The sequence below is a fragment of the Chamaea fasciata genome, unplaced genomic scaffold, assembly GCF_029207755.1.
Source record: "Chamaea fasciata isolate MVZ Bird 193981 ecotype frontalis unplaced genomic scaffold, bChaFas1.0.hap1 SCAF_1, whole genome shotgun sequence".
Classification (NCBI taxonomy): domain Eukaryota; kingdom Metazoa; phylum Chordata; class Aves; order Passeriformes; family Sylviidae; genus Chamaea; species Chamaea fasciata.
In genome coordinates, this window is record NW_027094086.1 from 33,857,771 (window position 1) to 33,885,110 (window position 27,340).

At 38.8% G+C, this 27,340-nt stretch overlaps 1 protein-coding gene across 1 annotated transcript in view; it reads left to right on the plus strand.

Annotated features, from left to right (window-relative positions):
* SLCO5A1 (solute carrier organic anion transporter family member 5A1) overlaps positions 1 to 27,340 on the plus strand; it is a 74,495-nt gene that overhangs the window by 12,997 nt on the left and 34,158 nt on the right. The window contains exons 2-3 of the mRNA XM_066180321.1: positions 19,471 to 19,603; positions 25,616 to 25,836. Coding sequence (XP_066036418.1) covers positions 19,471 to 19,603; positions 25,616 to 25,836 — 354 coding nt within the window. The remainder of the gene's footprint in view (positions 1 to 19,470; positions 19,604 to 25,615; positions 25,837 to 27,340) is intronic.

A 27,340-nucleotide genomic window follows, 5' to 3' on the forward strand; every position in this document is an offset into this window, starting at 1 on the left:
GACTGTGTCAGAAAGTTGGTGGATGCTCTTAGGTCTACTGTCTGCTGATTTTCTGTTGAATCAGGATAGAGAGTGTGAGGAGCAACGTGGTTATGTTTATGTGTGAGGGGCCAAAGAAAGATACAAGAATTCTGCCCTTAATTTAGTCTGTGTTGCACTCCCGTTAAAGAGACATCTTGACTTTTTTACTTTTTCCCCCCTTATTTTCTTGAGTAACAAAATGGTGTGGAGCTCAGGGAGCCGACAGCTGGTGGTTTTCTGATGTGGGTGATTTGACTTGAAGAATATGTGTGGGTGTGATACAACCCCTTGGTGATGTGCTGTATACTCTTGTTATACGTCGTGCCAAAATAGACAGTAATCCGCTTATGTGGGATTGTCAAGTAAGTAATAATAGAGCACAAGTCAGTGCCATCAGTTCCCAGATTTTTTTTTAATAAACCATTATTATTATTCATATCTCCTAGATTCTTTAGTACTTAATCTTTATATTAAGTAAGTTCTTCTTCAAAGTCCTGCAAATGTTGTTTTACGGGAGTGATGTCAGCTGCTATCAAGACTTTCCTATTCATCTTTCTAATTGATGCTCTTGCTTTAAAAAGGCCACAGAGATTTTGAGTTTTATAATTCAGCTCATTTCCTAATGTGAAAACTTCAAATGAAGAATAAATTTGAAGATCGTTTTGTCTGCATAAAACATTTCAATTGTCGTACAAGGAACCCTGAAAAGATCTGAGGCAATCAGGGTTACTGTCTGCAGGCTGTTCATCCCATTTAGAAAACATGAAGTTGGCTGCTCTGCAGCAGGGCAGACACGATAAGCTGTGCTGGAGGAGAGGCACAATTAGCTCGACAGCGAGCACAGCCAGAGCAGCAAGGGAAGTCTGGAGGCGTTTAATTAATACTAATGCTTTTGTGCTTACCAGGTTCAGAGTCCTGGCCTTGCTCCTGTGGTTCTCAAACCTGGCATCTAATGAGCATTAGATTTAGTAAAGCTTTCCAGAAAAGTTAATAAATTACAACTAACTGTGGCACATTCCCCCTGAAGGTAATGAGTTACACCTGATACTGAGTGGGAGCAGGGTCTGATCTGTAAAGCTTTTTCATTTTTTAAGAGATAACAAGGCCTCTTGTGAATTTTGTACTACATTTGTTTAAGTAATCTGAAATAATGGAAAGGCATGTAGTTTATTAAACATTTTTCAAGTCACCAAACCAATTAGGGAGAAATAAACCTTTTTTTTCCCCATTATGAAAGCAGTTTTGGGCAGGTATCATTTTTATTAATCTGAATTTAATGGCAAAACTACTTTTGATGGATAAGCGTTTAACCATCAGTGTATAGTTATTTGCATAGATTGACATTTTGAGGTGCATTTTGCTATTTAATTCTCAATTTTTATTCGTTTCAACTTCCATTCATTCTTGGGTGGAAAATACAAGTAAAATCCCATTTGGTTGAAGGTCACTTCTCTATGTAACTCTTGCTTCTGTTTTCTTCTAGTCCATCATTCAAGACATACCTGAGGATTACTTTTTCCATTTGCTCCTTGTGAGAGCAACCAGCTCTGTTGACTTCAGGCTTACGTGTTTTTATATTTATAAATGTTTCCCTGATGGGTTTCGGCAGTGTGTGTTAATAAAAGGATGATCTCTATGATTTACTCTTTGTGCAGGAGCACCAATATAATCCAGTTTGAGTTGTAATCTACAGACTTTAGTTTTTGGTTAGAAATCGTCTGTGTTTAAATATCCCTGTGTCACCTCTTCTGTTCATGGCTGTCTGTATAAACAGCTTTATTATTCTATTTTGGGAGCAAACTTGGAGATCACATTGCAGTTAATATAGTGTTTTATCACACTAATTGCCTGTTAGTGCAGTATTTGTGTGCTTAAAGTACTCTTATTGTACATTACCGTATCACCCAAGACGTGCATAACAAGGTAATTAATTTACCCTATCTTCAAGGAATAAATGAAAAGTACTGGATGAGGGTCACAGCCTTTGATAATTATTTATGCTGCAAGAAGAAAGCTGAACAGAAATGCTTGGATTTTCCCATTTTGATGGGAAGTGCATAGCTTTTTGAATCCCATTTTGATTTTTATGTGCATAGCTTTTTGTCTCCTTAGTCTTCTGGGGCTCTCCTGCTGAACATTGTTACTGCTGAGGTAATAGCTTACATGGTACGTAGAATCATGGAATCATTTAGATTGGAAAAGGAAGACCTTTAAGATCATTGAGTCCAGCCTTAGCTGAGCTTCCTCATTGCACATTTTTCAGTGGAATATTTTCTCTAGACGTTTTTCCCCTCTATTATTGCAACTGTTTGAAACTCCCACACCGTAGCTAACAGTTACATTATCCATTGATAAGCTTCTTACACACTTGTAAATACAAATTTTCAGGGTTATGTTGTAATGAATTGTAATACATTATTCATAAATGTGGTGCTTGTGTAGAAAAAAAGCCAAATATAAAAGCCATTTGGTCTTACACAGTATTAAGTATTGAAAATTAATGATAAAGTGATAAATGAAGAAAATATAATTGGGATTGTCACCCCTGGTAATAGACATGCTTCCTTTCTTTCCTTTGCAGTAGGAGTTTCTCTCCCTGCATTTTGGACAGACAAGCTGACGTCTCCGCAGGATCCTGCCAAACTCACCTTGTTCTCCCTTACCTCAAATGTTTCTTTTTCTTAAAACCAGGAGAAATTATATTCATGCTAAAGTGTTTGTAATCTGCTTTTGGATACTGCAATGATGAATCTGATCTAAAAAAATAAAATAATGTAGAATAGCCTATGAGATTAAGTGCTGTTCTTTCACTGAGTAGCACATAGGGAGATGGATGTTGCAATCCAGTAAGGTATTTCTTGTGATTCCAAATACATTATTCTTACAATGAAAGGGCGAGGAATTTTCATTTAAAAATGAATAGAATAGGAAGACAGAGTGATGCATTCTATTTTTTAGAAATGGCAATAAATGGAAGTAGGGAATCCTGCAGAAATGTTGTCTGACAAAGCTGTGTGAAGCCACGAGGGAGGATACCACCACACACCAGTGCTAAAGGGAGCTGGTGTTGAACCCCACCAGAGGGGGAGGGCTTGTTTTCAAGCGTGGCTTTTCTTTGTCCTCATAAATGGAGCTAGTGAGTCTCTGCAGAGATCAATATCTCCGCTTCACAGGGCTACCTGTGCATGGTTTTATTTTTTTAAATTTTATTTTATTTATTATTAATGCAGGGGAGAGAATACCTTCATTCTTTAAGATTAAGACTTGATTGTTTGGCCTTCCTTACCTTTTCCCTGGCCACAGATACCTGAAGTTGTATTGTTTGAGTGATGACATCCTTGGCTTGTGGCACAGGAGGATCTCTGGGAAGCTGTGCACTGGTGCCATACCAGTGAAGGACTTTGGAAAGGAAATTAAACAAGCCAGTCAATAGGAATAGCTAAAATATTTTATAATTGTTGCAAATTTTGTTTCCTGGAAGAAAATCTGTACAGAAATGAAAGTCACCTATTTTTTTTTTTTTTTGGAGTGGAATAAAATAGCAACAGCAAACATAGCACATAAAACGTGTGACTCAGGTGATCTTACTGAAAAGCTAGGTGCTAAATAGTCCCAGAATCAGTGCTCCTATTGTACATCTAAGAGTCTTCAGGATATTCCTGAGACTGGGCAATAAGGAGAAGGCTGTTTTCTAATTTTGTTTCTTCCTGTGACAATCTGAAGGCATTTCATTGATTTCTGTGGGTTTTTTTCCCTGTATCACATCAATATAAAGGAGAACATGGTGTGATCTAATCTTTAAATTTTTCTTTTCTTTTAAAACTATGCAAATAATTTCTTTAGTGCATCTTCTGAGTCAGTTCTGTAATTGAAACATTACATATTTTGTGTGATTTTATGGAAACAAACAACATTACTGTGTCAAATGAAATATTTTCTCTATGGATATTTGTAAAGGTGCAACAGAAATGAATGGATGTATTCACAAAAAATGGCTAGGAAAGGCAGTGTCCATCAGCTGTGTGCTGAATATCCTGAAGAGAAAAGCCTGGGGCGGTACCTCTGAGTTGTTCCTCCACTGGAAAAGGAGATGCATGCTGTTATAGTTACCTACAGAGTTTCACAGGTATGAAACTGAGAAGTGACGTTATAGTTTGGTTGTTCAGCTGTGTTAGCTATGAACAAGTGTCTGATTCTGCTGCCGCATCTCTGCTGGTGTTGTCACTGCACTGTTTTGATCTTTCCCTTGCTAATCTCTTCCCAACAGTTTTAGTGTTTGAAAAGCATAATACTGTGTTACTCTCATTTGTCTATTCTGAAAGAAACATTTGACTGAGGGGTTTATTTTATGAGTTAGCAGATGGTGATTTAAATGCTTGAACCAGCAAGATCCTTGGTTCTGTAAGCATGTCTCTGGCTCAGAAAATCTCCACAAAGCACTTACAGAGTGATGAGCAAAGTAGCTATGGTGTTTGGGAGCACAAATGAAGCAGCCATGATGTGTTTGAGAAGGGTTTACACCATTTTGGGGGTTAGAATTGGCCTCTAGGCAAGGACATGTTTCTCCAGTGTAACATGCAGTGACCTTAGGCATGCAGCAGGTGAGCTGCTTGGTGGAAAAGGAAACTATTGTGAGTGATCACAAAGCTGAATTTACTGTGCTGTGTTTTCAGTGTTTGGAGTCCTGTGTTCTGTGTATGAGTGTTAACGTGATACACTTCAATCAAAGCAGCTGAAGAACTTCACCTGCATAAAAGGTTACAGGAGATGAAGGTCTATATTTCTCAAAAGTTCTGCAAAGACTCTTTTAAACTTGTTCTGTTTTGTCTGAGCCATTTGTGTTCTGACTATAGTGTCAACACTGATGGCAGAAGTAGACTTGTAATCTTGGGATTTTTTAAAAATTTATTAGAGATTTGCAATTTGAATTAGGGATAGGCATGTGTCAGATACAACTATCTGTGTAATGATGTAAACATATGGATCTAAGCATGTTCTGTTGGCATATGTAAGTAATTTATACAACAGTTGTAGTGTAAGGGAATGTAATAGAGTTTTGTTCTCAAGGCCGTTTTTTATTGTAGATTGTGTTTTTATTTGCAGAGTTTGTTAGAAGTATGGTTTAAACAGTGATTGCAGATTTAAGAGCCTTCTTGCTAGAGTTGCATTTGGTTCTTTTAACTTTTACATTATGTGTCTCTCGTACAGTGACAACCAGTCATTTTACAAGAGACAAACGAAGGCTTGCACTGCACTTCAAATGTATGTGTTTAATAAATATTTGCAAGCGCTCTGTTGAAACTCAGTCTATACTGTCATAAATTAGTCTTATGACAATATAGTTTCTTAAAATGATCACTACAGTGGATAGCAATTGCAGTTAGGTATGACATGCAGTATAGAAATGTAGTACATGTTTTATATTTACTCTTTGGAGGAGTACTAAGTGTTTCAGTTTTTCGTGATGGACATTTTTATTCTTTGTCTGTGAGCCGTGGGCTTCCACTTGTTATGTTGGCAAATTCATCAGTATGAATCTGAACATGTAGTTAAGGATCCAACAGTGTGTGAAGATATGTGTCTTCTGTCACATGTTGTAGATAACTCCCATAGAGTGGAAAGATGCCAGATCAATTTTCATTAGACTTGGAAAAGCTCTGACAGCAGCAGAGACCACTGGTGACACTTGCAATCATGGTTATTCCAAGCAACTCCAGTATCATTCCTTGAGGACCTCCCTGTCAATCTCTCTCTCTGTCTCTGTCACAATAATTTAATAACTGAGGTTAAAATTTCCCAAGGAGACTAAGGAAGTCAAGGGACCTGACTTTCAGGGAATTTCAGTGGGATTTAGGGCTCAAATTGATTTTTCCTTGCAAACATAAGATTAGTGTTTCAACAAATTGCTTTTCGGCGGTACATTGATTGAAAGCTGTGATAGTTTGCATATTGTGTACATAAGTGTAATCTTCCAATGGAATCTTCCTAGTGTTAATAACTGAAAACATGTTCCCTATGAGAATGCGTGCAAGTGAACAAAGATACTAGGAAGAAAAGGTCAGTGAGTTGCTTGAGTGAGCAAAATCCACGTTAGGAAATACATTCGATTTTCATGGTTACTTTATAGGTTATTTCCTGAGCCTGCCTGAGCAGTGTCTATGTGTTCAGTACGAGCTCCAGGTCAGTTTTTCTGAGGTGTGCTAGCTCTTTGGTGCTCTCAGAGTCACCATGGCAGAGAGGGATGCCCAAGGGTGACTCAGGACAGCCTCCAGGTTCCTTGGCTGCTGCAGCCAGTACTGAGGCCACCCCCCACGCTGGGACTGTCTCTGCTAAATGCTCAGCTGATACATCTGTGACATGGCAAAGTGCACAGTGCAGCTCTGGCCCTTCTCGTAGCAGGGTAAGGCCTTTGGAAGTGTCTGGAGGCAGCATAGCCAGGGAGGAAAGGTGAAGAGGTTTCTTGTCTTTTGGCATCCTTCTTTGCAAAGGATGAGGTCTGCAAAATCTACTGTGTGAGAGACGAGAAGAGAATTGGTGGGATAATTTCCTGCTTTGTTGGGCCAGAAAGGACTGTTACGTTCATTTACTCTGACATCTGTGTTCAATCAGATTTCATTACAGTGTTATCCTTATCCAAAGCTCTATTTGTATAAAACCATATAGCTTAAAACAAAGCACTCAGAGAGAATCTGCCATGTCCCTAGGAATATAATAGAGCTAACTGTTTAGTTTAAAAAAGTTACTGCCATGAAAGTGTGTCTAAAGTTGGCGGAAAGTCATATCTGTGTAGCCTCTAGCCACCACATTTTTCATGTCTGTGAAAGCATCTTTTACTATTGAAGAATTAAAAATATGCTTAATCAGTTAATCTAAGTAGTTGAGAAACAGAGCTGTCACGTCTAATTCTACTCACAGAAGAAAGAAAAAGCCAGAGTGAACTTCTTTTTTTTTTAATTGCAGACTAAATGAAAGGATATTGACGATTTTCTCTAAATCATGTCAGTGGAATAATTAAATTACCCAATTAGTGAAAGTAACTTCAGCTGATTAGAAATTTTTCAGATTTTGTAAGTCAGCCATATATGGTGTTTTGAAATAATCTTGGAAAGATCCCTGTAATATAAATAGTTTTCTCTTGGAAATGCCAACACTAGAAGTTAGTAATACTTCTGTGTTTTATTAACACATCTTATTGGAACTGGGAATGAGCTGCAAATGGAGCTGTAAGTCACAGTGACAATTTATATCTTAAAAGGAAAGACAAATTTAGCTATAATATTACGATTTGTAACAGGAGAACCTTTTGTTAGAGTGATTTTTTAAAGCTACAGGAGTTGTTTAAACTATGCCATTTAATAAGACGGATAAAAATGTGACGGTCTTGTTCTGACAAATTACGATAGAATGTAGAGTGATTTAGGGGTTTTCTTGTGTAGAGAAAATTATTTGGTTTTGATCATATTGAAATATTTAACTTATATTGAATTACTTTGGTCTTCAGTAGGACTACAGATTAGTATTTAAAAAAAACTTTTTTTTTGCTTGACACATAGACAAAATCAATAGAGCAAACAATGTAAAACACATTACTTATAATGTCAAACTAAAATATTTTTGCAATTTTAATTTTATTATTGGCATTGCATGTCAATATCTACTTTTTTTTATGAGGTTTAAGTTTGTTTCTTTCTGGACCTGACCAAAATGGTCTAAGGAAATATATTTATAGAATCAGATTTATTTATAGAATCAGTTTGCTACTAACAAATTATGTCTGTTATTTGATTTTCTCTACAAAAGAAAAATTTTCTTGCCTTTCAGTTTCATAAAAAACTGTATTCACCTCTTTTTTCCATGACTCTCTGCAATCTCAATTTCATTTTCTTTGATTTCTTGAATGAAATTCGAATTTTCTTTCTGTTCATTTTCTTTGATTTCTTGCTTCTAACAGTTCATGTGCCTTTTTCAGATTTAGGAGCATCTTTTCAGGGATCTGCAGCAGTAGCTCGGTGCTTCTGTATCCTAGTTCATGGGGCTGTGTGAGGAGTGTTGGGGTGTGAGGAGTGTAAGAGAACAATTTGTTTCTCCATGGTGGGGCACCCATTAGCTCCTTAACCACAGGCGAGGAAGGATTTGCTGGCGCACTGCTTGATGACATTTTTCCACAGCTGGGATGAAGAGATTCAGTTTGGTACTACAGCAAGAAACTCTTTTGTTCCCAAGCAGAACATGGGGTTGAATGAGCTCTCATGTCTATCTTAATATCCCGCTGTGGAAAACAGAGGAGAGATCCTTACCCAGAACCCAAAGCTCAACTTTTCTTTCCAGAATCAAACATTTCACCATAATTCCAGCTTCATGAAAGTGCCCAAACAGTGTTGTTCCTATGAAGATAAAGACCATATATTGAAGTTTTGGAAGTCTTTAAAAAATACTAGTCTTATCCTTTAGCTAAAATAAATGATCTGCTCTGTAAGTGTTTTTCAGGCTCTTGGACCTGTAATCATATTTTCAATACTGTTTCAAATATGACTATACAGCTCTGCATTTAACTTTGCCAATTGTTTAATATATTTTTTTATTGAAGCTTTTGCAGCTTCCAGCCTTTCTGAATGTAGAAAAATAATGTTTTAGCAATACAATAGATGTTAAAACTCACGGGGTCATCTGCAAATTACTGGAATAATGGGTTTTTGCTTACAGGCAGATTTTCAGTCAGATATGAGTAGTGAAGTGTAATTACTGTTGTTTCGGTTGAAAGATGAAAATGTGAGTGCAATTTAAAAAGAAAATGAAAAGAAATGCTGTGTGGCTTGCCCTTCTTGGCAGTCTTTTAGTGAGAGGTAGTGAAGGGAAAATGATCACCAGCATTTTCAATAATTAACCTATACCTCCTAGGCAGAATTTTTGAAAGGAAATTAATTCTGAGGGAATATGACTGAAGTAATTTCCACCTTTACTTCTTTGTTCTGTTGTCTTGCTGGTGGGACAAAGGAAAAATGAATATATATATATGTGTGCTTACTATCAGCACCTAACCTTCCCTTTCAGTAGGTATTTGGTCTATTTCCTCTACTTCCTCACATTTTCTTTCCTAGGTACAAAGAACCTGACTTTGAATAATGATGAAGTATAAAAAAATGCATGTCAAACCTGCCTCTGAAAAACTTATTTGTGTGCCGTTAGCTGGTTTGTGCACAATAAAAGCCCACATACATTGACATTGGGTATTTAGTGTCTATAGATTTTGCTATGGAATAGGTACTTATTCCTGGTTCTTCTGATGGTTCATGATGGCATACTCCTAACATATGGTTCTGTGCCTGATAAATTTCACTGGGCTCCTCCCTGCTTTTCCTCTGGGAGTTGGTACATTCTCCTAGCTCAGAGAGATGAGAGGACCAGAGTAATATATTTCTGTTGGCTTGTGCTCTTAAGAGCACATGTTATATGTTTGTTTTATGTTGTAAAACAAATTAAAAAGAAATCATAATACAAGAACTTTGAAGTATTCTTCTGGGCTGGGTTCTGCTGGTCTTGTAGCTATGGACTTTTTCAGCTGTGATTTTAAATTTTATCTCTTTTTTTCCCCGTTTTCTTATTTGGGATCTACCTGTTGAGGTCCGTTTGAAGGCCAAATCTCAGCTTTCACAGTTCGATATTTTTCAGTTACAATAGCCTGAAGAAAGGGGGATGGCACGCAAGTGAACTACCCTGCCCACTCTAGTGTAGTTAGAAGTAATGCTAAAGACGTGAAAATCAGTTCTGAGAATCTGAGATCAGCAGAGTCTGTAAGCACGTGCCTGGGGATAATCTGTAGTGTAAATTAATCTGTAGTGTAAATTAAATGTGTATGTGTAGCCTTATCTGCCAAACTATTAAAAAAACCCTAAAGCCAAGCAATTAAAAGGCAGAGATGAGATACTCCCATTTGACGTGACCTTATGGAAAGAATGCCAATGAGTCAAGAGGCTGCTTTAGTATCTTAGACGGCCAACAGCTTCAATGTCCTTTTAGTAGGAACACCACTGAGTATTAGTGCAAAAGTGCCAGATCCTGCCTGCTTCAAGGGAGAAGTCACACTGGCTTCAAGAATACTCTTAATGTGAATGTTAAATTGAGTACTGTGGATTTAGCTTCCAGTGCTTGAATGAATGGGAAATGATACCATGAAATTATCTAACCAGTTATTAGTTAAAGGGTTAAAAAGTAATTTGGAGTAGTGGCTTGCTTACGATTTAGTTACTTATAGTTATATTCAGTAGATAATTTTCTGTATGGAAATGAACACTGCTTCTATGACATTTCATTGTTATATTCTTTGGAGTAATCAGAACTTTGGGATGCCAGCAGACCAAGAATTCAGAAGGGGCCGAGGAGTCACTCGGTAGATGTTAACACAAATGGTCAATATTTCTGTCTAGTTGCCTTAACTATTCACAAAAGAAAACATTTTTAAGAAACGTGCTCTTTTGAAAACTCACAGTTTGGGAATTCATGCCTAGTGAACTTCTTGGGATATGTTACTGTGTTTATAATGCAACATACCAACTTAACATAAACTTAAAAAATTTGAAGATGTGGAGCATTTTTGAGAGCTGATTTCCAGAAAGTAACAGCCATGAGCAGAGCTGTGCCTTCTGTTGCATCTCTTCAGACATTCTGACTCTGTGTAGCACAAGTAGTGTGTGCCTAGGAGTGTCTGAGACCTAAATTTCAGTAACAGTACTTTTCCATATCAAAATTTGCTATGTATGAAAAAAAATTGGGAGTTTAAGGAAAGATCACTGTTACTCACACATTTAACCAGTTGTTGACACTTCTGTTTAAAAAAAAATTCCAAACATCTATTTAGGTTACCAATGTCTTTGACTTCATGGAAAGACTATCTTTGTTTTATGTTTAGGCTCTGATCATGCTAGTATAGGTGTGTTTATCTTTGGTCATGCAAACAATTCACATCAGTGAGGACTACCATATGCTTGAAGTTAGTTGTATGTGTTTTGGGAATACCAACATCACCAGAAGATTCTTTTGTAAGAACTGGTTTAAGAACTTATAAAGCTGATAAACCCTGATCTGCTTAATTATCCAATCTAAGAATTTGTTTGTGCATGGTGTCTAAATTCAGTTAAGCACACTGAGAGGAAATTGCACTCAAAAACTGCTGCCATTCTCACTAACGTTTTTCAACAGATGTGTCGTTTTCATATTTATATTCTTGATAATATTATCAGCAAATGTTTATTTATAGGTGAATATAAGGAGAGAAAAGACAGATTTTGATGAGAAACCCCAAGTAATATTTGTGTGTCCTGAGCAAAACATTTGTCTCTAAAGAATGGGACAGTCTCCAGTTGCCCCTGGAATTTCTACTTCGACAGTTCCCAGGTTTTAGGAATAAAGAAATAAAGACTCTCATATTAAGCACTGGAGTAGTTTTCCTTGGGCACTCATTTCTCTAGCCAAGTATCTGTAAAGCTGAAGTGCCATGGTACAAGTATAAGCTTTTCTTCTTTGGTATTTTCAGTGTTTTTGGATTTTGGATTGGATGCACACTCCTGGTAGTGTGACCAAAAGACAAGTACTGAGCCTTTGAAATTTTGGTGTAAGTTAAATTGCTTTGTAGCACTGTGGCTCTGCAGCACACAGTCATGACTTGGAGCAGCATTGCAGTGACAATGTATTCAAGAAGTACAGTTTTGGACAGACAGCCTGTTTTAGCTTGCTTTCTTTGGTCTTGCTTTCCTGGTTTTTTTAATGGATATTGTAGAATTGGATCCAGTGAAAATGATCATAAGGTTTTAGAGCATGACCACAAATGGTGAATACAAAGCATGAAGCAGCTTAGCTGTTTAAATCAGGGAATGATATCTATTTTAATACAAATTATATCTTATAAAGCTGTAAGAGAAAAGTAAAAATCTGTTTCTTTTCACCTGGTGTTGGCAAGTCACCTAAATAAAATTGAAACATATTTGATTTAATTTAACTTCCAACATTTTTTAATGGAGTGGTAAGCTGGACCATTTATTTTCTTTTCCATGGTAGGCATGTAAAAAAATATGCTTTAGTTATGTTTCTCTATAAATTTGTCTTCCAGGTCTGTGGAATCTGCTAGTTAATATAGCGACAAATATATTCTATACAAAGATCAAGAGAGGCTACTGAAGTAGTTTTGTTGCTCTGTTTATTGTTTTGAGTGGAACACTGGATCTGAGAGACTATTAGAGTCATGGTTACACTAACATGTTTTGAAAGGAAGTGATTTAAAGATGTGAACTGGACATTATTATCTGAACTGCAGTAATGCTCAAAGCATTGTTTTTTCCTGAGCAAATAACCACATTAAAGAAAAAATCCTAAAGCATGTATAGATATGTTTGATTGTGCGTTTGTGATGAAAAGAAGGAAGCGAACCAGTTTCCTGACTTAAAAGGTTTTGAGAAGTCTGCCTGGCTTCTGCTCGCAACTCAGTTTTGTGTCCTCAGGCTCAAAAGAGTGGTTAAACCTTATGTTTCTTGGGGTAGCTTCTGTGTGGGTGAAATTAGACAGAATGAGGTAAACATGCCTTTATGAAAGGAAGCAATGTTTCTTTGGACGCTCCTTTATGCTTGATCCTTGCTATCCCATCACGGTGCTGTGGCATAAGAGGAAGAGGGGAAAGCTGGGACCTGTTCCCCTTTGAAACCTCTGCCTGTCAGCTTTGCCCTGTGGAGAAAGCAAAACCTGCTCCATACCCTAGAGAAATACCACCACTGCTCATTCTTCAGTGACAGCATAGTACAGCTTTCCAAGGAAATGTGCTGCTGGTAGCACTGGAGAGGATGCTGTGGTACCATGGCATGGTGGTGCTTGTTTTGTTTGCAAAATCCCAGATGCTAACCCTGGGACTATTTTTTAAACCTATGGCCCTTTAAAATTTCTTGACATATAAATATTCAAGATTATATGAAGTTCATCTTGCATTTCTGTTAATGCTCAGTCCTTAGATTTTGAATAAGTAATCTGTAACCACAGGACTTTTCTTGCAAATTCATATGAATGTTTTCATTTTGTTGTGGTTTTTTTTATTCTTCTTTGTGCTGTTCTTTCAGGAGAGTGTTGTTCAGCAGGTAGGACACTGAATTATTGCTTCAATTAAGTGAATTACGCTTCTGGACTTACTACTCCATGACTGTAGGGGATTTTTTTTGTCTTTTGTATCTCTGTTTTCCAGTCAATACCCTCATGCTAATGGCAGTTAAGATTTTTGAAATCTACAGATATAAAAGGATTGTAATTTTATACCACTAAAAAGTATCTTGTAAAATCTATTAAAATTGCCGTACTATTCTGACAGTAGCAAACATGAATATACATGCTTGTATACATATATACCTTTGGAATGCACCCTACAGCTTTTGCAGGATTTTGCAAATTCTAAACTTCCATTGAAAATAGAATGAAGGTCAAATTCTGCTTGTCTTACACATGTATGAAATGTACAGTTGTATTATGGTGATGTGCTGCCAAGATTTGGACAATGGGGTCTTTCAGAAGTGTTCCTCCTCCTCCAGTGGTAAACTCTGTGTGGTGACATGTCTGTGCACACAGAGGAGATGACAGTGAGTGAGCAATGTGTGCCTTTGTTTTTACTTTTTTAACCAAAGTGTGGTTTTTAGAACCCAGAAGCCAACCTGTTGTAGCTCACTGATGTGTAGTTACTGTTTCTCTAGGCACAGTACGTGGCTTGTGACTTTAATTGGTACTAGCATGGCTAATATAAAGAGGGACAGTCAGAGGGTTCACATACGCATTTGAGGGTGCCATGGGGACATATGATATATATTCCCATATATGGAGCCTACTGAAGATGTCTTTCAGTCTGATTAGAAGAGGAAAAGGACATTCACAACATTTATATAATCTCTGTCTCATTAAATTTGGTAGTGTAGGTAGATTAAAAAAAATACATCTTTGGCATCAAAGCTTTTTCATGCACTTGGTGTTTACGCAGAGATTTTCAGACCCGTAGAGGATTCAGCTCATCTTACTGTAGTCAAAAATACTGTGCTGCAATAGGCTGTGTGTAAAGCCTTCTCCTGTTGAAGAAGAATCTCCTATTAATAAAACAATAGACAATATAGTAATTTGGCCAAACGTTGTCAGAATTGCAGCATTCATTGCAACATGTCCCAGGATAACTTTTTTGTGGTAAAGAATGGCATTGTTTAATCTCATTTCGCAAGGATCTGTAAATTCCTCATGTAATTAAGTTGCTAATTCTCTGACTCCCCTTTTCTCTCCCATCCAGCATCTTAGCTGTGATGGCAGTTTATGGCTAAGCCTGGCTAGCCACAGCCAGCTGCAGTTGTGAAACTAGACCACCTTGCTAGTATGGCGTAGAGCCCGAGATATGCCATGCTGAGGACATGCTCACTGAGGCAGTGAAGTTCCACCAGTGAAAAGCTTCAAGGAATTAAAATTGCCATGGCTAGATATCTTGGGTGAAAATGGGCACTTAGCTAACTCTCTCTGAACCAGGATATTTTTACTTACCTATGGTCTGTGTCAGAGGTAGAGCTGTGATCTGAAATACCAGGTTTGGGAGGGCTGGGAAAGGCTATCCTTCATCACTGGAGAGAACGTACACCCAGAGGGAGAGATAAGCTTGGTAATGGAAACACTTAACCACAACACTAAGGTGTTTGGAGAAGAGGGAGACTTTAAAGAATCCACAAGGTCTTTGAAATTTTCTTGTTTAAAGGCCGTGTAATTTTAGTAAACCAGCCTGTGCTTTCCTCTGAAGACTTAGAATCCTATGTGACAGCAGCAGCAGCAAGCTACAAAAGCTTCTGGGGAAAAGCTTTTGCCAGGTCCAGTCTGAGCTGGTTGTGTTGAATGTCATGAGTTCTCAGGTGGCAGTAAGTCACCCTGAGATCAGCTCAGCTGGTTAGAGCATGGTACTGTTAATGCCAAGGTCATGGATTTGATCCCTGTGCAGACCAATCACTGAGGAAGGTGGGTGGCTTCCAGCTCAGAATATTCTGTGGTTCTGTGAAATTGGGTAGGTGTGAGTGACCTGCAGATGTGCTTTCCTAGAGAGACCGTTGTTTCCACAGAATTGTAGTATGACCTGTCAGCACTGAACTTGTGTGGCTAATGCAGGAACTCAGAGGGGTGCAATCCTTCATTTCAGTGCAACCCAGTCAGGAGAGATTCAGATTGATGTTGTAGGCCATATGTTTATACTAACAATAGTTTCCTCCTTTTATCCGTTGAAGATGATTTGTGGTTTGGAGTAGAGCTTTTAACTAATGAAATGTACATCACCTCTGTTTTATCATGGGAAAGGACATATTACTGCTATGTTACAGCATAGCTTTTTACAACTTAAAAATAAGAAGGCAATGTGCAAATCTAAGCATCAGTCAAGCTTATGGCTGTGAGGTTATAAGACAAATCCTGGATTTCCTTCAGTGCAATTTCAAAAATCATCTGGATACTGTGTTCCCTGCCTCAGCATCACAGTACTCCAGCATGTCCCCTGATAAAAATATTTGTTACTTTCATTGAAAGGTCTTGGCTGTCACATCTGTGCAACTCCCTAGATAAAGACCCCAGATCATGGCCTGAAGAGGGAGGACCAAAAAGAGTTAGCTGAAATCCCTGGCAGAAGGCTGAAAGGAAGGTGCTTATACATCATGTATATGTTTTTGGACCTTTTTCATCGAAAAGCTGGAGACCTTCTAGTGCTCCGAGTGGCAAAAATTCTGAAACCATTTTGCATAGAATTTTTTATTTGTGAAGCAGGTACAATTTTGATGACACCCTTACTGAATCTGTTTCCAGTTTAGTTTCCATTCTATAGCGTCCAGCAATCTTGGTGGCCTACTTGGAAATCAAAAATATCTTTATTCCTTAATATAGCTGTGTGGGCTGTGACCAGAATTTTAAGGGTCCAGGACCCTTGAGTAGCCTCGAGTAGGTGACTTATGGAGCTGGTTTGCCCTTCACTTCCACACCAGGGTTTGAAAGTTTGGGGCAGATTCTTTCAAGTACCTGATTTTGAAATACTGAAATGTTATGCTTGCCATGCTCTGTTTAGTCCCATTTATAAGTCTAAATAATCTTCTTGCACTTGGTGTCCAATTTCTGATAGTGACCATCATTAGATGCTGAAAAAGATGCTGCAATGTGTCTTAAAAGGGCAATTTTAAGAACTTACCTGGTGATGCTTCCTCCTGCCATTGATTAGGAACATGGAGGCTCTGTTTTCTGAAGGACTCAGAAAGTGACATTTTGCCTGTAAGTTGTATTTAAAACAAATAACATCTTGAAGCCTGAACAGCATATAGTAATTTTAAAATACTCCTGAAGTTGTCAACAGGATTTCTTCCTCTAAAGGAGAACAGTGTACAGTGTTACTTTTGTCTTTATTGTGCAATGTTTCTGCTTACAAAGAAAACACTCTGAAGTTTCCAGGTGTACAAAATACACTGTTTGGGTAGTGATTTGAAACTTAAGCAGTTGCTGCATTTTGCTGCTTTCAGTGGTGGAACTAAAGCTGAATTAATGCAGCATAAGTATTTTTTCTGAATACTTAAGTGAATGGATTAGGTCAGTCTTTTACTCCCTTTGTGTTTCCTCTGTAAAGATTTTAGAGATCTGAGTTTGCTGTAGTTGTCTGAATCAATTTTCCAAGCAAACATTTGTAGAACAAAATTTATTCTTGGTTGTGGGAGTGTGGAGATAGTTTTTTGTTTGTTGTTTTTTTTTCCTCCTCATGATGTGAATTTTGCAAATAACAGTTACTGTGGGATTTAACTAACCATTTTCTGCTAAAGAGCAGAGTTTCAATGTCTCGTGGAGCATTTTAGGCATACAGAGAATTGTTTACAATCAATTCAGTAGGGGACATGGCTGGAATAAATTTAAATAGTGAACACGGTTCTGAAAACCATTTTGTGCAAAGGACTTCAGCAAAATCTATTTATTCAAAATCACAGTTTCATAAAAACCAAAAATGTGTTTACAAAAAAAAATGACTTAAAAGTGATAAAACTCTGTAATCAGTTTGTGGTCTGGCAGCACATTTTAGTATAGGCAGTTTTACCTTTTGTGGTAGCTTCTGTGATTTTTTTTTTTTTTTGCTGCAGTGAGGCTCTCTTTTTATTTGTGAGAATGCTCTTTTTCTTCATTCTCTTATTTCAAAATGTAAGATGGAATTGTGCAAGTTATTTTGGGTTATTCAGGCAGATTTAGTGATTTCTTTTGGCTTATTTTGTCCCTGAGCTATAATTTACTGTAGCAGGTAACATGGAAACTCGAGCTGTAACAACTCAGTTGTGCTTCTTCAGCTGCTGCAGTCCAGGATTCAGCATGTCTGATTGAGGATGGGACCAAAATGGATGCAGTCTGCATATTCTTGTTGTGGACAGGGACTAGTCCAGTAACCATCTGGATCTAGAGAGAGAATTGCAGAGAATTGGATAATCAGTTCTTTCATGTGCTGCTAGAGGATCTGCAGCAACTGAGCAAGTGTTGCTGTGCTGGAGCCTGGGTTTCGGTGGTACAAGATTCGCGAGCAGACAGCAGAGACCAACCCTTCCACCCCCTTGCCTTTTATACTTACAGCCTGACCGTATGGGAAGCAGGGCAGAAGCATCTTAAAAGGAATGGGTACTGCAGGATATGTTAAGGAAAGGAAGAGATATTGTAGGGGATTGGAATGGAGTGGGATGGGATTGGACGGAGTGGAGTGGAATAGAACAGAGCATTTCAGTTGGAAGGGACGTACAATGATCATCTCATCCAACTGCCTGACTGCTTTGGGACTGATCAGAAACTAAAACCTGTTACTAAGGGAATTGTCCAAATGCCTCTTAAACACACTGATAAGTCTGGCACCTCCCTAGGAAACCTTCAGGAGTGTTTGACTCCCTCTCCATAAAGAAATATTTCCTAAGATCCAATGTAAACCTCCCCTGGTGAAGCTTTGAACCATTGCCATGTATCCTGTCACAGGATACCAGAGAGAAAAGAATCAGTGAGTAAGAATCCCTCCTCAGGAAACTGTAGAGCAATGTGGTTGCCCCTCAGCCTCCGTTTCTCTAAACTAGAGAAGCCTCAAGCCCTTAGCTGCTCCTTGTAGGTCATTCCTTCCAGCCCTTTCACCAGCTTTGTTGTCCTTATCTGGACCTGTTTCAAGGACCTTCACATCCTTAAATTGTAGTGCCCAGAACTGCACACAGTGCTCCAGGTGAGGCTCCACCAGTGCTGAGCACAGTGGGATAATCACCTTCCTTGAGCAGCTGATGATTCTGTATTATTGCTGATGCACCCCAGGATGGGGTTTGTCCTGTTGGCTTCCAGGACATGCTGCTGATTCTTGCTGGGCCTGCTTCCAACCAGCAGCCCCAGATCCTTTTCTTCAGTGAGGCTCTCCAGCCAGTCTTATCCCAGTTTATGCTTGTGCCTGATTAGTCCATCCCAGCTGCAGAATCTGGTATTTTGACTTGTTAAACTTCATGCCATTAATTACTGTCTAGTGCTCCAGTCTGTGCAGATCCCTCTGCAAAGCCTCTTGTCCCTCCAAAGAGTCAGCAGCACATCCCTGTTTGGGATCATCAGCAAATGATGGATTCAGCTCCTGCCTACAGGTCATTGGTAAATGTCTTGAACAGAACTGGCCCTAGAACTGACCCCTGGGGAACACCACTGGTGACCAGTTGCCCCCTTTGAGCTCTGCCCTTCAGGCTGTTCTTCACCCAGCACAGCCTGCAGCCACTCCTCCCACAGCTGGACAAGGTGTCCTGGATGATGCTGAGAGGGACAGTATCAAAAGCATTACTAAAATACAGAAAAACCACATCCATCACCTTTTCTTCATGCACTGGGTGGGTGACCTTCTCATAGAAAGATAACAAGTTAGTTAAATAGGACTTTCCTTTTGTGAACCCATGTTCTGTCAATCTCTGAAATATGAATATTTGATTTCTTAAAATGGGCCATTCTTTTGTACACAGTATTAGACCAATGGTAACTAAATTAGAATGTTGTATTCTGCTCTTTGATTACAATTTTTATTCTTTGCTTTTCTTTTTCCTTACCATTAGTTAGACTTTTTAAAAAAAATTTATATGTTAAATAATTTTGATTTGATTTAAAGGAAATGTTAACAAATAGGAAAAAAAAATATGCAAGTCAAATATGCTTTCCATCCAGAATACCAAAATAGTGTATACTTGCATAATTTGACTGAAAAATGTACAGAAAGCAGTAATCTTCTTACTAATATATGTGACGTAGGCAGAAGTTGCTGCCTTGGTTGCAAAAAAGGTTCCTCAAAGTTTTAGGGTGCAGAGCTTCTTGTTAAAGAAGTATCATTTACTTTGTGATTTCATGTGTAAATAAATAATGAAGCATTAATTTTATTGATATATGACTGGCCTTTTATTTCCTCAGCCATCATGTACGTAATGGGAGCACTTGGACCTGCAGCTGGATACTTATTAGGAGGACTTCTTATTGGTTTCTATGTTGATCCTAGGACAACTGTGTATATTGACCAGAGTGATCCCCGATTCATTGGAAACTGGTAAGGATCAAGCATTTTTCAAAAGCATTCTTTCAGTTGCTGGTAGGTAACTAAGACAGGTTGAAAGACTTTATCCCTTGAGGACTTGTTTAAGGTTGTAGAAGGAGGCCAAGGAAGATGATGTTTCTGTTGATTTCTACACACTAAAGATGATGTTTCTGTTGATTACTATACACTAGCCTCTGACAGAGAGGAAGAGTTTGCCACAGGAGTGCACAGGAGCAGTGCATGGAAAACTCCCTCTGTTTGGCTGTTCAGGACTGTCCCTGACCACGGTGGGCACTGACTGACAGTGCTCATCACAGGGATGGCAGGGCAGGATATTGGTGTTGCAGGCGGCCATGGACTATCTCTGCTGCCCAGAACTCACCCCTTCCTATTGAAGCTGGATTAATCTCCTCTTTGGTTTTCCAGTGGAGACAGCGTGAAACGCTGAACTCTGCTGCCCAGATGAGAAACACTGGACTTTACTGATCCTGTTCCAGGTGAGGGAGATAGGACGGGGTCAGAACATGCCCTTTCCAGTCTTTCTTTCTCAGGGTGATGGCTTGTGTTTAGGCAGCAGATGCTGTAAACCATCACATTATTCTCTAATAAGGAGTGGGCTTCCAGCAGCACTGAGATGTAGCGGCTGTAATTGTTAGCTGATGACTTCAGGCAGCCTTTGAGATGTGACCCCTTTGGCAATGTGTCTTTGAGGAAGTAGGTCTTGAGGAGGCTTTAACTGCCTTTTCTCGGAGAAATCATAGATCTGTCTTGAAGTTTTCATGCAATTCCAGAAAAAACCTGAAGTTCATTATCCCAGGAAGAGAACTCTGCGTTGTAGATGTAAGGTGCAGTGTCAGTTCTTGTGCCCTGGGTTAGTGTTTGTCACTGTGCCATTGCAGTCAGTCTGTATCTGTTTCTGTTTATTCTGCAGTGATCTTTCCTGACAGTTTGATATGAAAAATTCTCTCTTTGGAGTCTTCTTAAACCTTCAAAGATTTAGTCCTGCTTTATTGGTCTACTTTGTCCAAGGGCATTGCTGCACTGTTTGGTGGGATTTTCAGCAAGAGAAAGGCAAAGCTGAGTGCTGGCCTTGAGGTTACCTGCTCCCTGCTCTGATTTATCTACTGGCTTATGTCACTGAAAAGATCTGTTCTGTGAGTGTGCAGCAATGTCAAGATTTGGACTATTCTGGTATAAAAGATTGGGAATCAGAGCAAAATATTACATGTTCTTTGTAAAATTCTCTTTTTTATTTTTGTGTAAAAAATACATGTCTTAAATGACATGTCAGAACTGGTAATCAGCATCTGATCAGTTCTTTTTGACAGAAATTGCAAACAGGCCCATAAGTATATTTGTTAATTGAAATCAGTGGAGCTGTATGAATGTGGGATAAACTTTTATCTATAACACAACCACTGATACAACTGAGTTTTAACTCAAGCAGCTTCAGCAAAAGTAAAATAGCCAAAGCAGCAAAGTCAATAAAAGTTTTCTTTTTTTATCTTGTTGATTAAATCTGTAGGGTCTGGCTTTTCTTGATGGGCGTTCCAGGTCTTTTTATTTCTCTTTCATTTTTTACTACGTCAGTTCTTTGTCTCTTAAATTTCTGAAGAGGATCAACTGCTATCAGATCTCTGATAATTTGTTCTACGGTGTGTGGTGGCCTCTCATGAAAGTTTAGTGGCATTCATAGTCTTTGTGTCTCATTCTCTTTTCTCTTTCTGAAGCTATGTCTACCCATTAAAAAAAAAGCAAGGCTCCTACAGTGTGAGGGTTAAACTTTTGTCCCTTGCTGCTCACTAACTGCTTGGTTGCAGAGAATTCTGGAAGTGTAGACTTTCGTTCCACTGAAATGTATTTTCTGGGACTCTGACATTTTCTCCTTGCAGGGAAGTGCTGTGTAGTCAAGTTTATTTTTATTTATGCAATCTAAGAATTTGAAATGTAAGAGTAGCCCAACACTTACTTCAGCTGACACACTTCAAAAGTATGGTTATATTGAGATAACGTAATGGGAAGTCATATATGAGATTTCTGAGTCTTGTTTCCTTTGAAGTGAATTAGTGTCTTTGATTCCTGTCTTTTCTTTATTATGGCTCTAAGGTTCCTAATGCAACTTATTGCGGGATTCAATTTAACAATTTCCATTGTTAGAGGAGGCAGTGCTTACAGACTAAACAGTGAGTATAGCAACTATGAAATATGGCTAAAATAAAAGAAATTAGCCTATTTTTTTCCTTGAGCTGTTTCTTTCTAGGAGGTATATTGCAGGACATGTAATTTGGTTTATCTCACTTGTAACATGGTAAAGTAAAATGGTTATTTTTCAGGGTTATTTCTGATCTGATTTTTCCTTGAGTTTCACAGGACTTGGATTTCTGCTCCTAGGTTTTGCACACCTGGGGTTTCTGTAGGTGCTCTGGGCTAAATTACAAGCCAGCTGTCTATGCTAGCCCATCAAATGTTTGAGACTGTTTTTTATTCAAATGCGGTGACTGTTGGGATATCTGTTAGAAATCATTCATCATGTTGTTGTCTTTGAGAACTGTTAATGTGCTATATAGGGACCTCATTAGTTGTGGAGTAGCCCTTGGCGGTTTGTCAGGTGCTTTGAATCAAATTTTCTTTTGCTGATGCTTTTCTGAGTGTTTTCCTAGTTCAGAATCCGTTTAATGCTTGGATCTTCCTATATACTCTTTCATCAGCATTCCACACAAGAAGTTTAAAGGAATTCCTTCAGCATTGTCTGGTCCTTCCTTTGCTTTAATTGCTTTATTTGAGGTCGTAGGGCTTGTGCGGATGCCTTTGAGGTATTCTTCTGCATATTTTCTTTGACTTTAGAAGACAGAAAATCAAGGGCTTTTTAAATTAATATAGCTCCTGTTCTGACCTCTCAATTTCCCATTGTAGGTGTCCTTATTATTTTTGTTACTGTCTTTTGTCTGTTTTCCAATTCTTTGATATTTCTCCAGAAAGTTGTGAAGTGTAGATGGTGAGATAATTGCATCCAGTGCTGCATTTGTGACATCTCCAGCATTTGGTATGCTGTCATAACGGTCCCTTTGGATTTGAATTTCATCTTGTGCTCCGTTACAGTCCCTGTCTCCTTTGCTGTTTCCTCCTGTGTGGGTGGTTGCAGATTTCTGCATATTATTGCCACAGATTGTTTCTTTGATCAGTGCCGTTGCAGCTTCTGCCTTTGAGATCCTGAAAGGGATGTTGCTACATTTTTATACAGACTACGGATTTATTCCGTCTGACAGTGCTGACTAATCCTCCTAAAAGTCTGCTTTCTAATCCATGCATGTTATCAGCTAAAATGAATGAATAGAGGATTTTCTGTTTACATAATATCAAAATTAGTCAAAACTTTCAGTCACTTATATTTGCCTTGCAAAAGCTTCCTGTAAGCTTCTAATATAAATAGTGTTACACATGGCTGTTTATTTGTTGTTTGCCTGTGTGTAGTCATTTACCACACAAAGCATCGCGTATTAATTTATTTTCATTGAAAAATAAAGTTCACAATATCTTTGCCTTACAGATATGAGGCCAAATGCTTTTTGTTCCCTGTGCAAGTAATCCTGTCTACTCAGAATTTAAAATGTTTAAAGTTTGAATAAAACTATAATTAATAGTGTAAAGGTAGGACAAAAATATGTAAAAATTGTTCTTGCATTGGGTTTGCACGGCAAGGTTTTGGTAGCAGGAAGGCTGCAGGGGTGGCTTCTGTGAGAAGCTGCCAGAAGCTTCACCTCTGCCTGAGAGAGCCAATGTCAGCTGGCTCCAAGGGGAGGCTGGCCAAGATGGAGCCCATCAGTGGTGGTGGAAGCACCTTTGGGATAACATATTTAAGGATGGGGGAAAGAAAAAGACATGTGCAACACCAGCAGCAGTCAGAAGAGAGTGGAATGAGAATATGCAATAGAAACAGCTCTGCAGACCCCAGTGTCATTGAAGAAGGAGGAGGAGGTGCTCCAGGTGGCTGAGCAGAGATTCCTCTGCAGCTAGTGGGAGCCTTTCATTACATTTTCTGTCCACTGTCCTGCTGAGGATAGTGGGTGATAAGATTGACTTTGGTGGCACCTGGCATCCAGCCAGGGTCAACACACCGTGATTCTGGAAATTTGATTTGAAATGAAAAAGCTGTCATTGTGGTTGGATATTATAGTAACCTGATAGACTTCACTGGAACTTCCAAATACTAGTGTAGATTTGTGTGGTGGGTTTGCTTTGGCTGGCTGCTGGGTGTCCATGAAGCTGTCTCATTCCCCTTCCTCAGCAAAATAGGGAGGAAGCACTTCATACCCACTCTTTCCTTCTCCCAAGGCTCAGCTTCACTCCTGACTCTTCTACATCTTCTACTGGAGTGATGCAGTGGGCTGTGGAAAGGGGATTGTGGTCAGTTTGTAACACCTTGTCTCTGTTGCTCCTTCTCTGCTTCATACAGTCTTCTATTGACTGGTCCAGCTCAGGTCCTTTCCGTAGGGTGCAGTCCTCCAGAACAGAATGCTCCAGCATGCAGCATCCCCCATGGGTGATATATCCTGCCTGAAAACCTGCTTCTGTGGGGGCTCTTCTCCACAGGCCACAATTCCTGCTGGAGCCTCCTCCCGTGTGTATTCCCCACTGTCTGGAGGTGTATACCATGGTCTTCTCCTGGGCTTGCAGGTCACTCTCTGCACCTGTAGCCCTTTCTCCCCTTCTTCTCTCACCTTGGGTTTGCAGGGCTGTTTCTTCCATATTTCCTCATTCCCTTCACACAGTTGTTGTGCAGTGTTTTTTCCCCTGTCTTAAATAAGTGAACACCAAGGTGCCACAAGCATTCTGATAGTCTCAGCATTGGGTGGTGGATGATCTGTTTTAAAACTGGCTGGAGCTGTCTCTGTCCAGCATGGGACAGCTCACGGTGTCTTCTCACAGAAGCACCCTTGCAGTCCCTACCGTGTTATCAAAACCTTGCCATGTAAACCTGGTACAATGAGATGAGTCTGTAGTGAAAACTGCACTTCCAGTATGGAAGAAGAACTTTGGGGGTGGACAACTTTCTGAGGTTGTCCTTCTTTATGGAATCAGCTGTGTGAGGGTATGTTCCCCTTTGCCTTTCACTGCAAAAACTCAGAGGAGAAATGATGTTATCTGACACTCTGCTGTGAGTGTTCTGGCTGCTGACTCAGTTAACTCTAGAGAGCTTCTTTGTGCAGCCCTTTAGCCCATCTGTGGTGCTGTGGTGAAGTCCGTGAAGCTTTTTGGCTGCAGGGAGGACAACTGTATGTGGCTGAAGAGCTCTGTTCTGTATCTCACATGTTGTCCCTTCTGTGGGTATGTCCCAGGTCATTCTCTGAGAGCCAAGGGATCGTTTCAGGGTTGTTTTTATATCCCATATTTAAAAGACAGAGGGAGAGAAGAGGAAATGCTTTGTGAAGGCTATTTCAGGTAGCAGTCACAGAACAGAGTTTTGGGCACGAATTGTAGCACATCACTTGTTTACATTCAGGCTTTGGGAACTCTTCAGTTGTGAAGGGTGGGAATTGGACAGTCAGGGCAGTGAGAGGTAGGCACTGGAAAGCAGAACAGATTTAGGCCTGATATATCTATCAGGACGTTTTATCTTCTCATGACATGGATAGTTTTTTCTGTGTTCTTCAGAGAAATATTATATTGCTTTACAGGGAATTATCTGTGAAAGGCTAAGTCAAAGTGAGTATCTAATTCTGAGCACTTGGTACTGCAAAATTACCAAAACTGAAAATTTGTGGTAACTTAAAGCTGGCACTATTTAATAAAATTTGGTAGGTTCTGGATAAATTCCTTTCAGTAAATAAGCCAACAGAAACACCTTCTGTTTAAGGAGTTTAGTGCAGTGAAGGTTCTCCCCCACTCCAATTCTTTACTCTTAGTGTCTTTCATATTTTGCAAGTCTGTCTTTCCAGTCAGTGTAGCCTCTAACAGTAACTTTGATTTTTTTTGTTTCATGTAATGTGTTTGCTTTTGTTTCCATTCCTGCTTTCCTGGTATTAGGTGGAGTGGATTTCTCCTTTGTGCCATTGCAATGCTCCTTGTGATATTTCCCATGTTTACCTTTCCGAAAAAGCTCCCTCCTCGACATAAAAAAAAGAAAAAGAAGATGAACTCTGATGATGTTTCAAGTGATGATGATGTGATGAAAGAGAAAACAAGTAGCAAAACAGAAACAGACAGTTCAGTTTCTGCCTCTATGGGATTTGGAGAGAATGTTAAAGGTAAAGTTTGTTTTTATTTATAAATGCTTTAGATTTTGTGTAGGGTCATCCAGGATTGTATAAGGTAATTGAAGGTAGTTTTGACATCCTATATTTGCTATTATGTTTTTGCTATTGAGATTTTAATAGATACTCATCCTCTAAAATGACAGGCTACAGCAGTGATTGTAGGACATCCATTTTCTTGTTGCCACATGAATCTATGCACCTTAGAGTTTGCAATTGTCACACTTGCTTTATAAGCTGAACTTCATGGAATAAACTGCTCTTCTACAGTATAAGTGAAACAAGTAGAAGGAATTCTGGTATGTGAGTTCACTTACACTCATGCATTTGGGTAAGTTCATAGAGAAAGATTATTTGTTTCATATTCCTTTCCTATTTGGTACTGCAAACTATTTTCTGAAGGCAAAGATAAATAAAACCTGTGCTAATTTTGAAACAAGAGATCAAAAGATTGACAAGTAGTAAAGATTTTTATTTTATTCAAGAAGTAGCCATTAATATGAAATCTAACAGTAAGTAATAATCATTGAGAAATTGCCTGAAGAAGAAGGGCAATTTCTATGGCTAGAAATTGATTAATGAGAAGCATATAGAATTTAAATTGACAATACAGACTTGACAGTGTCATAAAATTGAGTAGTATAGGACAAGAGTGAATGTGCCTCAATGCCATTGTGTTGTTAATGTTGTGTCCTCCTTGGATTCTAAGATGCAAATGCTGGTTGTGCCATTTCATGGTAGCCTGATAAATGCGGTGGGACTGGGAGAAACCATGAAATACCTATTGTACCATCAGACCTAAACTGAGCTCAAAACTTTTTAAGTGTTTGTTGAAATAGACATTAATGTTACTTTTTACTTGGATATCAGTCCACGCTATAATGATTGGCAGACTTTTTAATGAAACATTTATGATCACTCTTTATGCTGGGTAGACAAGGCTTAGCAAAACCAGCTGATTTTAGACAAAACCCAGTGTAATTTTAAGTTATGTTTGCACACCTACATATGGATTTGCTCTGTATTGCATTTGCACTAATTCTCTCAGCATACCTAAAGTTACTGTTGATTTCTACAGAAGTAAAGGAAAAAGAGGGTAGCAGAACTTTCTTGGTGTGATTTTATTAGCTTACAAATCAGCTTCTTAAGGTACAAGGCACGCAAAGGGCAAGCAAAGTGAACCTCAAATATCAGATCTTTCAGACCATGTTCAGACCTTTCTTGGCAAAGTGGTTGAAAATGTGATGGAGAAGCAAGAAAAGCATGTTTCATTCCTCCTATGAAGACTGTAATTTCCATATTTGTGAGTCCCAATACGTAATATTTTCTCCTCAATCCATGCAACTAGTTGTGGGTTCTAGTTGCCTTCAAACCTACTGACCTCTGATTATTGGAAGTAGTTCAGGGTTTCTCCTGTCTATATTTTCTCAGTAACACGGGAATTGGGGGAGTCTAGTCTCTGCTGGACTCCTTCCTAAGGATTGCAGGAAATGTCACA